Below are 13,724 nucleotides of genomic sequence, written 5' to 3' on the forward strand. Positions count from 1 at the left end.
TAGATAGAACATTATTTAATGTTAGTTTTCCTCCACATTAGCAGGTGTTCAACCATTATCCTTCGTTTTCCGCTGTTTTCCAATGAGCTCTCTGAACACTATAAACACAGATTTTCTTTTTACCACTCGCTTTCATTGTGATCAGTGCCTGTGTGTCTGATGCCTGCTGTGATAATATAACTGCATTGTGGAAGGCACTGAAATGAGATTCCTCCTGAACCTCAGCATTAAAATTAGGGTATTTTTCTCAAGCACTGAGCCCTCCACTGAAACAGGCAGCACAAAAACAAAGCAGCACTGAGAGAAGGTTGAAGCTCAGTCTCGATAAAGGGCCGATGACAGCCTTCATCCATTTTTAAATAAACATTGCAGAATGACTGAATATGCTATTCTGTCCTGCTGTGGCCCTTCGACTGCCCTGGCTTAGTGATTTAAGATGATGGGTTGGATTAAGTATCTGGAGATTAAGCCTAATGAAATCGTAATGTCCCCTTTTGTCAGAGCACAAGGGCTTCGAGAAAGTTTTCACTCAGTTTACCATTTCTATTTTAGGGTCTGAAAATAGGCCTCATATTGTTTGGCTTTACTTCCTGACAAAATTGAGCTATAAGATTAGGAATTTCTAGTTTCAGATAAATGGCATTTGACAAGATGCAGTGTTTGGCCTTTGCTTGATGGCTAAAAAGATTTAATAAAATTGTACCATTATGCATTTACTCAACTCATGCCTTGTTCCTGGTTTGGTGCCTTTATAGTCCAGTCTTTTTATTTTACTCATTATTCAAGCCTCACAATAATAACTTTTTCTCCAAAGTTTCTTTAATATATATTTGACTTCTGCTTCTATCTCATCATATCACAGGGTATCAGTGGAGCTTCTGGTCCTATTGGTCCCCCAGGTCCCCCTGGTCTGCCTGTAAGTCTTTTACTGATTCAGTCATTCGTTTAGATTCTGCACTGAGGATTGAATGACTTTGCCAAATTCTTGTGCTTATGTCTCGTCTCATGTAGGGTCCTCAAGGTCCCAAAGGATCAAAGGGTTCAAGTGTGAGTACTCTCAGTGCTTTTAAAGACACATTATCATTGTGTATATTAGATCAATCTTTGAAAACATGTTTCTGATTATGTTTCTCTCAGGGTCCTGCTGGTCCAAAGGGAGACACTGGTACAGTTGGTCCTCCTGGTCCTCCTGTGAGTATTTAGGCCACTACTGTCGCCTCTTTTTCCACAAAGTTTAAAATTTTCACAGTTCTGGGACATTGCACAAAATCTAAGGTCAATCTAAAATGATTTTACCCACCACACCCTGCAGGGCCCACCGGGTGAAGTTATCCAGCCCCTGCCCATTCAGTCACCCAAGAAGACCAAGCGCTCCAGTGACATGCAGTCAGACGCAGCGGCCGCCATCATGGACTACGGAGAGGGCATGGAGGACATCTTTAGCTCACTCAACAACCTCAAACAGGACATTGAACGCATGAAATACCCCATGGGCACACAAAACAACCCCGCCAGGACGTGCAAAGATCTGCAGCTCTGCCACCCAGAGTTCCCTGATGGTAAGCTGAATCAAAGCAAAAAAAAAACCTCTTATCAGTGTGACTCACAGAGTCAGGCTGCAGCCAAGAAGAGCCTCATAGCCATCTGTAATTGGGACACTAGAGATTCTCTCAAATTTTGTTCTTGGTCAAGACACCTGTTTTTCTGACAAGCTTTTTTGTGACAAAAAAAACAACACTGCTCAGAGAGAATTGGGCTCATCACTGTTAGAAGTTTTTTTCTTTCTTCCCTTTATATCTCTGTTTTGGTTAATGTGTGCCAACTGTTTGCAGTTTATTTAAGTAATATTACATAACCTCTGGGCCGTCTGTACCATTTAGCAGTATTTAGATGCACAATGACAATGAAAAATTTGTCATTGACAGCAGTTAAGTTGACTCATTTTACGTCTGTTTATGACAATGTTTTATCAAGATCGTTGCACCTAAGTTTTATCTTGCTCCAGGCATGATGGTACATTTTTTATCTAGCAGCATATAAGCCATGAAAATGAGCAGTAAATTACTTTATAGCAGGATTTCACATAGGATCAAGGAATTCTACCACACTTAATTTTTTGGAAAGCAGCTTAAAGCCATTTTCTGTGGACGTCAGTAGAACAGGATGTCTGAGTGTGCTTGGCTCTCCTTAGGCGAATACTGGATTGATCCGAACCAAGGCTGCTCCGGGGATTCCTTCAAAGTCTACTGTAACTTCACCGCCGGGGGCGAAACCTGCATCTATCCAGATAAGAAGTCTAATGGAGTAAGTGACTTTGGATTTGTACCCACGAGATTCATAACTGCCTGTTTCTAATCATCGTTTCTCATCAAATATTAAGCCATCAAGTTAAACCAGCACATCAACAAACTGCACAGCAACAGGCTGAAGTTGTCAAAGGAAGCCATTTGATTTGCTTCAGGGCTGAGCTTGTACTTTTGTGCAAACAACACAAAAACCACCACAAGGCAAATACTATAGAATGATTTGCCTCTATGAAGTTTGTGAAAACGATATTTCAAAGATATTAAAATAACATACAGGTTTATCTTCTGCTCCCAGATGATAAACTTTGATGCTACCCTTGAGGCTGTGCTTTATACAACAAACTTTTTTTTATGTGCACAGCATGATACATAACTCAATGTAATGCCCTTGATAATGTCTTGTATTAATATGCCCTGTCTGGCTCTGTTTTTCACAGGTCAGAATATCCTCATGGCCGAAAGAAGTTCCTGGGACATGGTTCAGTGAATTTAAGCGTGGTAAAATAGTAAGTCTCTTTTCCCTCTCTTTTCATTTGCCTCCTTCAGTTTACTGCACAATACACTCCTCCCCTCAGTGCTAAACTATATGGATTGCTCCATGTCTCCTATTTTCCTGCATTCTCCTATGTACCTGTGCAGAGACACTGCAAAATGGCAAGCAGCTGCTAATAGACTCAAATAGCAGCACCACCCATGAAATTGTAGGCAGTGACCCGAAGTTGCTCCCCATAAAGAAATCCCAAAGTGCCTAATGGTTTGAGTGTGTTCATATTTTAGGCAAAGCCAGGGCCGAGGGAAGTGCAAGGGATGAGCTTTTATCATGAACAGGATTGGCTTTTAGTTAAAATCATTCACATCCTTTTGAACTGGCGCCCCATTTTCAGTCATTGTCATTACAATTCATTACAATTCGCAGGCTGTTCTATATAAAGAGAAGAGCATCAATAAAACATTACAGAGGATTCAAGCTGAATGCCTCAGTATTTTAGCATTCCAGTAGTCCTCACTTTGCCCTTGAACAGTTAAAAATCGTCTCAGTAAACATCAGCTACTATTTCTTGTAGTCAGAAATGAAAGAAACAAGTTTGTCCTGCTCCATCAAACCGGTGTCATGCTGATGTATTTCCACAGAGGGAAGACTTTAAAAGGCTGACTGTGACAGAGCGTTACACAGTACAGTACATCTCCTGGTAATGCACATATTCAGACAAGGTTCACCCAAAGTTAATGTTCCAGTCATGGTCATGTGTTTTCTGTCCACCTCTTTGTTTCTCTAGATTTAAGCCTTGTTGAAGAAACAAAGGTTATGAAGTTGCCATTTATTCAATTGAAAGTCATGATAAATTGTTTAAACAATCATACTTGTATTATTAAACTACTACATATATTGTTAGCCATAGTGTTATAAATGTAGTATTTAATTACCACACAAAAAAAATACAATGATGCATGAATTTTAAAAAGCTGTTTTCCTGCTGTATTTACAATGAGACCAAATATCTTAAAGAGTAACACTGAAGTATTTTTCAACCTGGAGACTATTTTCTCATGTCTTTGTGTCTAAGTGACTAATGGAGACACCTATTTTTGAAATTGATCCAGTATTAAGTGAGCAGCCAACACTGGTGAAAGTGGTTGCAATGTAACACCTGCTGCCAATTGTTAATGTATGTCCACCGAAAGTGCTTGTTTTTGCCACTGATAGGTTCAGATTTTCGTTCTGAGTATCTAATCTAAGTATCTGAGGAAAGAATCTCTAAAGAGATAGACTTTTTTGTTGTAGAGTAAGATCCTTTTTTTAAAAACCAGAAACAGCCCTGAAATTGCTTTTGCCAAACCCACCACACTCCATAAAATAAATAGTATTTTCATTATTGTGAAACAAACTGTATTCAAAGTTGCCAGGATCAAAACAAGGCTCAGAAAAGCTGTTTTGGTTGCTCTCTTCACTGTTCTAACGATCAATATCTCTGGTTTGGTTGAAATAAACCTAATTCACCTAGTAAGATGTAAAAATATGCTGTTTATTTAGTCTGGTGGGACTGGTGATTTTAGGTCTGTTTCTAGTTAATCTAGCATTTTAAGAAAATGATCTGTCTCTGGAAGAATCCTTTTTATAATGTTAACCAGAGCACGTTTAAAAATTATTTTCTCTATTAGTCACTTAGACTCAAAAATATTGGAAAATAGGGTTCAGGTCTGAAAATACCACAGTTACCCTACAACACTCAGTGGTATACTTGTGTTTTGTATACAACCCCCCCAGTGAGGAAGACTTCCGATTTAATACAGTCATAGAGTATGAATTACAGTAGCACAAGACTAGCTGATGCCGAAGTGTAGAAATCCCCTAGCTGTGAAATATTGTTCTTCTGGGTTGGGGACGTTGACGAGACACTTGAATACATCTAAGCAGATGTCAGTCTGGCCTGACTCTTTGAGCAAATATGCCTTTGTTGAGCAGAGGGCTTTTATGTGATGCAACATGTCCTCTGGTGACTCCTCAGCAGTTGATTTAGATGAAAGCTCTGTGGCCCCATTCAGTAGTGTTAGTAATGACGACAGAGCAACTTGGGTTAATATTACCATGCTGCTCCGTGATTAGATGGGTTAAGTGGTTTCTGTTTATCAACTGTAAAAACTCTGTCTTATTGTTACAGTTGCATTTCTACATCAGCCAGTATTTCATGTTGTTAATGTTCCTTACCTTAATGACTTCAGTATTATATGGGTCAGCACATTCTCCTCACATTTAAAGAAACTCTAAATGGTACAAAGAAACTTTTCAGATAAGCTGCCTCTTCTCATAGAAATAAAATTTAAATCTTTTATTTGCTTTTAACATTTGTAAATTACAGACTTATTTACAGAATTCTGTTTCAATTCTCCCTGGCCCCAAAATGTTTCACAATTCATTTCACACAAATTCAGTTATTATAATATACTTAATCAGGCAGTCTAAGTATCATCATCTTGCTCTATGTTTCAGTAATGAGACCAAATGTTCATGAGGATACAAAGCTGGCTACTGGGGATCTAGCATATGTCCCGTCTATCATTTATAAAACATCTCTGGTTAGTTCCCAGTAACAATGTTGATTATCGCAGTGCTTTAGTGCAAAATGTTTCTTTTTGGTTTTTTATTCCTCATTGTTTTATTATTATGTATGACTGTTCTTGCATATTTTTAAACATTTCTTTCATTTTTTCAATTAACAAATAAATCTACATGTGGATTCATGTGTGTTTGTCTTACCTTTGACCCTTTTCTTTGCCCACCAACAGCTTTCCTATGTTGATGTTGATGGAAACTCAATAAACATGGTACAGATGACCTTCCTCAAACTACTGACAGCCTCGGCCAGGCAAAACTTCACCTACAGCTGCCACCAGTCTGTGGCGTGGCACGACGTCACCAGCGACAGCTATGACAAGGCACTGCGCTTCCTGGGCGCCAACGATGAGGAGATGTCCTTTGACAATAACCCTTACATCAAGGCCCTCTCAGACGGATGTGCGGTAAGCCTGGCACACGCTTACTGTTGGTGTAATGAGCAAGGAGTGGATAAAGTCAGTCTGTGGCAGGCACCTCTCAAATGACTGAGTGATTCAAAAGTAAAATTACAGTATTCACTCTTTGCTGTTTTCAAATTTGTTTTTCAAGTTAGATTTTTGGATGGCCTTACCTAGCTAAGTTGCTCTATTCATGAAAAATGAGAAAAGCTTCTTTCCATCAAAAATTAAGCTTCATTCTTGACACATTTAGTCCGGTAGTGTTTCTAAGAGAAGTTGAAGAACTGTCAAGCGTCGAATGGTTTGAATCAGTTTCTCATCATTTTGGCACTTTCCGAACAGAACTGTTATTTCTGAAATTAAATCACATTAGTTGTGAAACAAGGACGAGTGGACAGCTGTGATTGTAGCTTGATGACAGCTAATGAGTCTAAAAGCTCAACTCTTTTCAGACACCCATTAGCAAGGTTATCCCAGAAGCTCAGGTCTGAAGGAAATGAATAGACTGAGGTTTTGTGCTGTTTGAAATGTGACAAAAAGTTTTTGCTCATCTAATTGGTTCCTCTGTTTCTCTGTGTCTCTCTTGTTGCAGACGAGGAAGGGCTATGGAAAGACTGTGATGGAGATTAATACTCCCAAAATCGATCAGGTTCCAATCATCGATGTCATGTTGACTGACTTTGGGGACCCTAACCAGAAGTTTGGGTTTGAAGTTGGGCCCGTCTGCTTCCTTGGCTAAATAAAAATGAGAAAGAAAAAAAAAAGGACTTGATGGGGCCAGCAAAGAAAGTCAAGTTGAGACGTTTTGGGTACCACCAAACCCCATTTCTAGCCCCCCACCCTTTTCTATGCCACATGCAAGTTTTGAATAAGAGATGGTGTAGCAAACATGTCTTTCCATGTATGTACGTGTAACCCAGGAAAATACTTGTTGCCCTTGTAGGGCTCGAACCACATGACTTAACCACGTTATGGAGCAAAGGTGAAGGACATTTGAACGCGTGGCAGAGGAGGGTGAATCGGAGGTAACCAAGAGAGGGGTTTAGGCGACATAAGGGGACACAGACCTCCTCTCTGGATTCTCCAGGTGCTGTATGAAAACGACTACAATGGTGCTTGTTCAAAACACACAAAAAATATAAAGAGGTGCTAAGAAAGAAGGTGTATTTTGATAATTATAAAAAAAAACTGTAATTATTATTTTGTACAATACTGTTATTTCTGAATCCACTTTCAAAACTTGCATGTGTATCAGATTCTGCTTCCGGCTCTTTAATTTCAATGTTGGTTCAAAGATATACAGTGTAAGTTAAAGACATCATTCAATCAAATAAATTTATAATTTTTTTTGTTCCACACATACTGTGTATTTGTCATGATACAAATAAAGTGAGCATTCAAACAATTCTCTATTGTTAAATTAGACTGTATTCCCTTTGTATATATTGACAGTCCAAAGCTTGAGGTTATTTGCTGTTTTGCCCTTGTGACCGTAGGTGAAACAACTGGAAGTATCACACCAACATGTATACGGCAACATCTCCCACTAATGTTGTGATCCTGTGCTAGTAGGAGGCAATCATGGCATTCATTTTTCCTTTATTTAATTCTATTTGTTGTTTTTTTCTGTTTTGTTTTCTGACAGGCTTTTTATTTCGGTTGTATACCTCAAACTTTCTTGATAACCTGTAAGATGCAAGGATGTTATGCCCTGTATATACCTTGGTTAAGCAATTAAGTTTATATATTTTGGGTGGGGATTTTTTTTTTAAAGAGAGAAATACGTTAACTGTTAGACATCCACTGTTCAAATCCTTCTGTGAATGCAATGAGAAGCCCTTTAGGTGACCCATTTTTGTAACTAAAATGAGAAAATGTTTTAATGTGCTTTTTATAGTTCATTTAAATATTAAAAACTGGATTCTAAACAACAGTGAACTGAATGTCTCAATGGTTTGTGTAAGATGACTTTGGAGTAGATCTACCTACTGTACATGTCGAATGCTTTAATCAAGGATATGTTAAATCAACTAAGATTCTGGGCTGGTGCAATTCCATCTTTCTTGAAACCAATAAAGTACCATCTTACAATAATTTCCTTTCATTCTGACTACATGAATGGAAACATGAATAAAATGTCTGCTTTTTTGTCATAGAAAGAATGAAAAAACATGCTTTTTAAAATTCTCATATAGATTTGCTGCTTATTTCCATGTCCTTCTGAGAAGAAATAGCCATGGACTTGCGCTACATTTCACTATGTATCTGAGTGTAATAAGTGTTTGACTATTCAGGAAGCACACACAGTCACAAAGCCATTAAACTCCACCGGATACGTGTTTTTTCATACAAATAGAGGGAAGCATCAAGGCTTGTTATGCACAATGGATGTAAATGCTCCAACAGAGAGGAGAGAAACTTTAGTGCAGTATTCTCTGCATATGTGCGACTTCTTTTCTATGACGAAAACCTTTCCATTTGAATTTTCAATTTTAATTTATGCTATGGAGCTAGATTGAATATTCTTTATCACCTTGGTATTGTCTGTGACCATTTTGATTGCTTCTTTAAAGAAGAACTGCGTGTGAAGTCTGGCTCACAGGATGTGTAGCCTGTGGGTGTAAAGTCTGTTGTTGGCCGCCTATCTTGGACCTGTTGTCAAAACCCCTTTCACTATGTGAAACTAGTTTTGCATAGCCAGACCTTTCTCCAAACAGTTTTAACACTGTAGTGAAACAACAACTTCCAAGCTAGCGACCTAGACGCTAAAATGTCTTTTAATTTCTAATGTGGCGTTTTCTTTTGTGGGAATTACGCCATTGTAATGCTGGAACTCGCGTCTCCGTCCAAACAGCTTCCTTCCAGACAATAGTTTGCAAGAACAATATCATGAATATTATTCTGGGGTAAGTGCTGCCCAAGATGCTTGTGATTGGTTTAAAGAATTATAAACAACCTACTGCATTTTGTTACTTTGGTGTGGAGCTTTGAAGGGTTCTACCCATGGATGTATACAGAGAGCTAGATTTAATGTTTCAGGAGGGGCTCCTTTTGACTTCTAGGGTATAAAATTACCCACATTGTTGTACCCATAAAGCAAGCGCACTAAAAACTTCTACCAGTCGAGCAGTTAACTTCTGCTAATTTGAATGGGGATAAAATGATTGAATCATGTGGCCCTTTTAGGCTTCTGAAATGCTACCTGACCAAATGGATAAGATCCTGCCATTGATTTACTGACGTCTCTGTCACAATGTAAATCCTGTGTTTTTGGGCCCCATGGCATCCCGTGATGAACTCTGAAGTTGTAATTCCAGCCAATTAATTCCACATGGATCTATGTTGTTTATCCTGGTTAGTTTGTTCAAATACCATTGCTTGACTAATGCAGCAAGCACAGCGATACCTCACAAGATGACGTCCCCATCAAAAATTTAAATCAGTGCGATGCCATCTTCTCATTTGCTGGTTGGTCCTGAAGGCTACTAACCTCTGTGAACTCACTGGTTAAATAAAAAAAAAAAAATCAGGTGTTAACTAGTGAGCTTTAGAGGTGCTGGTGAGCAGATTTTGTTACCTACCAGGGTAGCTGTTTCCAGGCTTTATGATAATCCAAGATAACAGTTGCTGGCTGTAGCTTCATATTTAGTGTGCAGTCATGAAAGTGGTATCAACCTTTCATCTTACTCTCAGCAAGAAAGTGAATCAGTGAATTTCCTGAAATGTCAAATGACAGCTTCAAGTTTTCATCTCTGTCCCTTTATCTTTAAAAAATCCATTGAATTCATCTTTAGTGTCCAGAGTATTTCTAATTAGGCTATGACTCTATTACCACTGTGCAGATTGTTACAGCCAGATCACTGCAATCCTGCAACTTCTCTTCTCTCCTTGAAATTATGAAAGAAAAAAAGAAGGCCTAATTAGTATTCAGCCCTGCTGAGCCTCCTTGAAACAAATGTTAGCAATGGCCTGTGTCACTTCAAAGGATTGACCACCGCTAAACCTTTTATTTTCTCCTCGAAGAGTGCAAAAGAAATCCACATAATAACAACTGACAAGTCTCTGCTGAGCAGCAAAAGAAATGGACTTTGTATTTTCTTTTTATCTTTCTTTCTTTGGAGTGGGGGTCTTTGTAGAGAAGCGACCAAAGAGAATACTCATGTGGAACCGCACACACAAGAAAAAACAATCAAGAAATCCTCCCCGTGGCTGCAGAGGAGAATTCAGCTCCACACTCATGTTACTTTCAACTTGCTTTTGAGTCCTTTAACAAATACTGTGTTTGTCTCAGGAGTTTTCTTGCATCCTTAATGGGTCTTTTTACATATTCAGGATGTACAATTTATTTAAATGAAGCAATCAAACTTCTTTGAGTTGTTGTGGAAGATCATAGTAATAATCTCCTACATTATCATATAAATAAGTGACAGCTCGCAGAAGTGTTGTTGTTTTTTTTTTCTTTTACCGTTCTGGATTGTTTAGAATAAATAGAGAAAGAAGAAACCAACATGACTGGAACAGACAAAGAGTGCCACCTGAAAAATACATATTTTATTGAAATCAATGGGAAAATCGTCACTTTACCACTGTTTGACTGACGGATGGCTGAGGAGTCTGGTGCAGAAACACACACAAAAAAAAGCTTGTTAGCAACAAATACAAGATAGTTTTGTGTCCCTTAATGGCTTCAGATCACCAATTTGACACAGGGGGCTGGTCAAACCTTAAAACTACGGCACTTCTATTCTCGGTTTACACATTTTCAGACTCTTGCGCTGACCCCAGTCGAGCTCTGTTATATTGACTGTAACCACTGGCTGTTTGCTTTACTTGAGTGTTCAGTATGTACATAATTACAAGGACATCACTCCCAGGGACCATTTAGTCTTCAGCAACACTCCCAGTTGGCCCAACATAGTTGAGAGAAAACCCATTCGCGCCTGTCCAAATTGCACCATCCTCTGGATCAGAGGATGTGAGAAGATTACGCAGCACCCCAGGGAGCACGCAGGGTCCTGACAGTCACAGTGGGCTTTAAGTGCAGCTGAGATACTCATCTGAGACAAGAGAGCAGCAAAGCTCCATTTGGACTCACTAAAGAAACAATCACCTCGAGACAGAAATATCGTGTTAGGCCTTTTTTTTTTTTTTTTTTTTACAGAAAGTGTCTCAGGTCAAAGTTGATTTCACATATGAACATGCACAAAATGCTATCCCAGCCTCTGGAATTAATGTGTTGTTTCTGCAAACATTAAAGAGATATATTATTATGTTATTATTGTTATTATGTAGCGGATACATTGAAAATTTTCATTTTAACAATGCCCTGGTTAATGTGTGGTTATGTCGAGGCACAGAAGGTTAAAAAAAAACAACAAAAAACATGTTTTGGCTTAAATTTCCGGTTTTGGTGGCACAGTCCCTTGTGATGTCTTGGTAAGAAATAATTGCTTTTTGTGGCACAATCTCTAGATGAAAACCAAGAATGAGTCACTAAAAAACAGCCACCTCTCTGTTCCAAATATAAAAAAGTTTTAATAACAAGAATTACAATAAATCCTTTTTCATGGCTGTCTATCTAATAGTTGTTGAGATATTTTAGTTTTGACCAAAGCGGTGGAATGGACAGATTGACCGACTTTGCCTTTACTAGAGTCATGCTGCTAGTTAGCTAAAAAGATGTAAAAAGTAAAGAATATCTGTTTTTCCAATATAATTTGGATCCCAACGTAAAGCTATTTTGCTAGAATTCAGTGTTTTATCAGGTTTGCAGGTGTTGGTCCTTTAACTCTGTCTGTGCAGCTTACTCTTTAGGTACAACTAGACAGAGAAGAAGAGAGACAACAAATCAGAGCTCTCTGCTGAGCATGTGTGGATGCTTTTGGTGGTAAGAACAGGTTAATAATTCACATTCTGCAGCAAGAGGTTTTTCTGTCTTTCTTTCTTTTTCAGGTAAAACATTTGAAGCCACTGTGGTTTATTATGTAGACGGTGGTGAGGTCACTGTCTGATTGCGCAAAAATAACCCCTCTACCATAACCTACCAACTTCAGAATGACTATATGAGTGTATTTTTCTATGATGTTATTCCCATTTGAGAATCCTCATGTCACCTTTTCAAGAGGTAATTTCGGCTATTTGCAATTAGCGATAAAGAGGGGCTGAAAAAAAACCTCAAATGTCAGCAGCAAACACACACAGCCCGAAGTGCTTTTGTGCTGGGTGTTGATGGCTTACTGAGTCACACCAAGAAAGTATATTGGAAAATTAATTAAATGTTTTGTATTACTCAATTATCATAATTTTGTTTTCAAGTCGAACAAGAATAATTTTCTTTATGACGTTCCCCAAATAAATGCAATTTAGTTAAAAGGGCTTTAACTGAATATATTTGGGAGACTTGGAGTTGTCAGTCGGAGCAGTCACAAAAGTGGGCTTGCGTCGGCCAACTGCAGCACTGGCTCCTCTAGTTCAAACAAGGTAAATAGCTGAGTGGAGGCTTTTAAGCTCTAATGCAAACAGTTTTCTCTGGTGGCAATCAGGGCTGATGTTGAATTGTGATGCCGCTGACCAGAGCTGGTCTGAACATGCCTTGAAAAAAAAAGGTGAATTTTGATGCAAAGCAATGTTTTTTAATCTTTCTGCAATATAGGAGGACTTGAACTCATTGTAACCCTTTGCAACCTGAGTTGACTTGATTTCTTAAAAAAAAAAAATGTGAAAAGGCCATGAGCAACTACAGAGGAAATAACCCCAAAACTTGCAAAAAACAAAATTTACCTGGAAAAAAATGAAATAAAAATAACTAATACTTAATACTTACTTACTAATACAAATAACTAGATAATACTTTCCTTTGGAAAAAAAAATCCTAGTTTATTCTTATTTTTCTAAATATAAATATTTTTTTTCCAATTTTCAGAACATTTCTTGCCAAGTTGCTCATTGTCTTTTTTTGTGTTTTCAAAAGAAAGCAATTTGCTCAGGATTCAAAGGTTTTAATACTCATGAAGGCATCTGAATGTGGCACAGGAAAAATTATGTTGATCCAGGTTTCAAAGGGTTAATAGACCTCTAATGTTGCCTCAAACACCCCCCATCCCCATTCCCCCACCTTAAAACACTAAAAACTTGCATTGTGGACATTAATATATTCCCCTCACAAATGCACTGATGCATGCCTCCCCCTGCACCAAATTCAAAACCATCCATATACACTTGATCCAACTTAACAACTGCTGCTGCACACATACAGCATCTCTTCATGACAGATGGTTTATCGCCACATGTACTCTTCATTTTTACTATTCCTATAAGACTCACCAACCCAAAGCAGTGCATTAAACATGCAGGCAGAGTGCTCGGTCAGCACAGATAGGGATTGAGTGGCAATCATTTTAAAGCACGATCCCAGCTCTCAGCCCCACGCAGCCCCTCAGAAAGGACCCTGGGAAATCTGCTCGATACACTGACTGGCTGGGAGGCACCAGGGGAATGATCTTCCTCCTTGACTCCATCCACTCTGTTACCGTCACATCCATTCTCAGCACACGGGGTGTACGGATGTAACATGCTCTAAGCTATTTTTGTGAATCTGTTAATTAGCAACCCCAGCAGCCTGATGTTACTGTATTCTCTACAGAGGAGATGAAGGAGCTGATCAGCTACTGTAGGGAGCCAGAGAGCTGAAATTACTTTCATAACAATTGACAATTACATTTGTATATGTCAGTGCCACATATCTGCTCTGGGGCCCTACAGAATTTCTTCTGTTCAGGCAGGATCTGTCAAGGCCCTCAGCTCACAGTCTTGAAGCAAGGCTCTAATCAGGCAGCTAAGAGGCAGATTATTTATGCACCTTTCTCGAGAAAACCTTTATAAGGATCCCAAACAAGTTCTAAACTC

General features: G+C 38.7%; 1 protein-coding gene across 1 annotated transcript in view; it reads left to right on the top strand.

Annotated features, from left to right (window-relative positions):
- Positions 1-7,733, top strand: part of col11a1a (collagen, type XI, alpha 1a) — a 93,223-nt gene extending 85,490 nt beyond the window's left edge. The window contains exons 60-67 of the mRNA XM_042510329.1: positions 863-916; positions 1,012-1,047; positions 1,138-1,191; positions 1,313-1,559; positions 2,192-2,304; positions 2,744-2,812; positions 5,592-5,825; positions 6,412-7,733. Coding sequence (XP_042366263.1) covers positions 863-916; positions 1,012-1,047; positions 1,138-1,191; positions 1,313-1,559; positions 2,192-2,304; positions 2,744-2,812; positions 5,592-5,825; positions 6,412-6,558 — 954 coding nt within the window. The 3' untranslated portion in view covers positions 6,559-7,733. The remainder of the gene's footprint in view (positions 1-862; positions 917-1,011; positions 1,048-1,137; positions 1,192-1,312; positions 1,560-2,191; positions 2,305-2,743; positions 2,813-5,591; positions 5,826-6,411) is intronic.
- The last annotated feature ends 5,991 nt before the right edge of the window (positions 7,734-13,724 follow it).

The sequence above is a fragment of the Plectropomus leopardus genome, chromosome 21, assembly GCF_008729295.1.
Source record: "Plectropomus leopardus isolate mb chromosome 21, YSFRI_Pleo_2.0, whole genome shotgun sequence".
NCBI lineage: Eukaryota > Metazoa > Chordata > Actinopteri > Perciformes > Serranidae > Plectropomus > Plectropomus leopardus.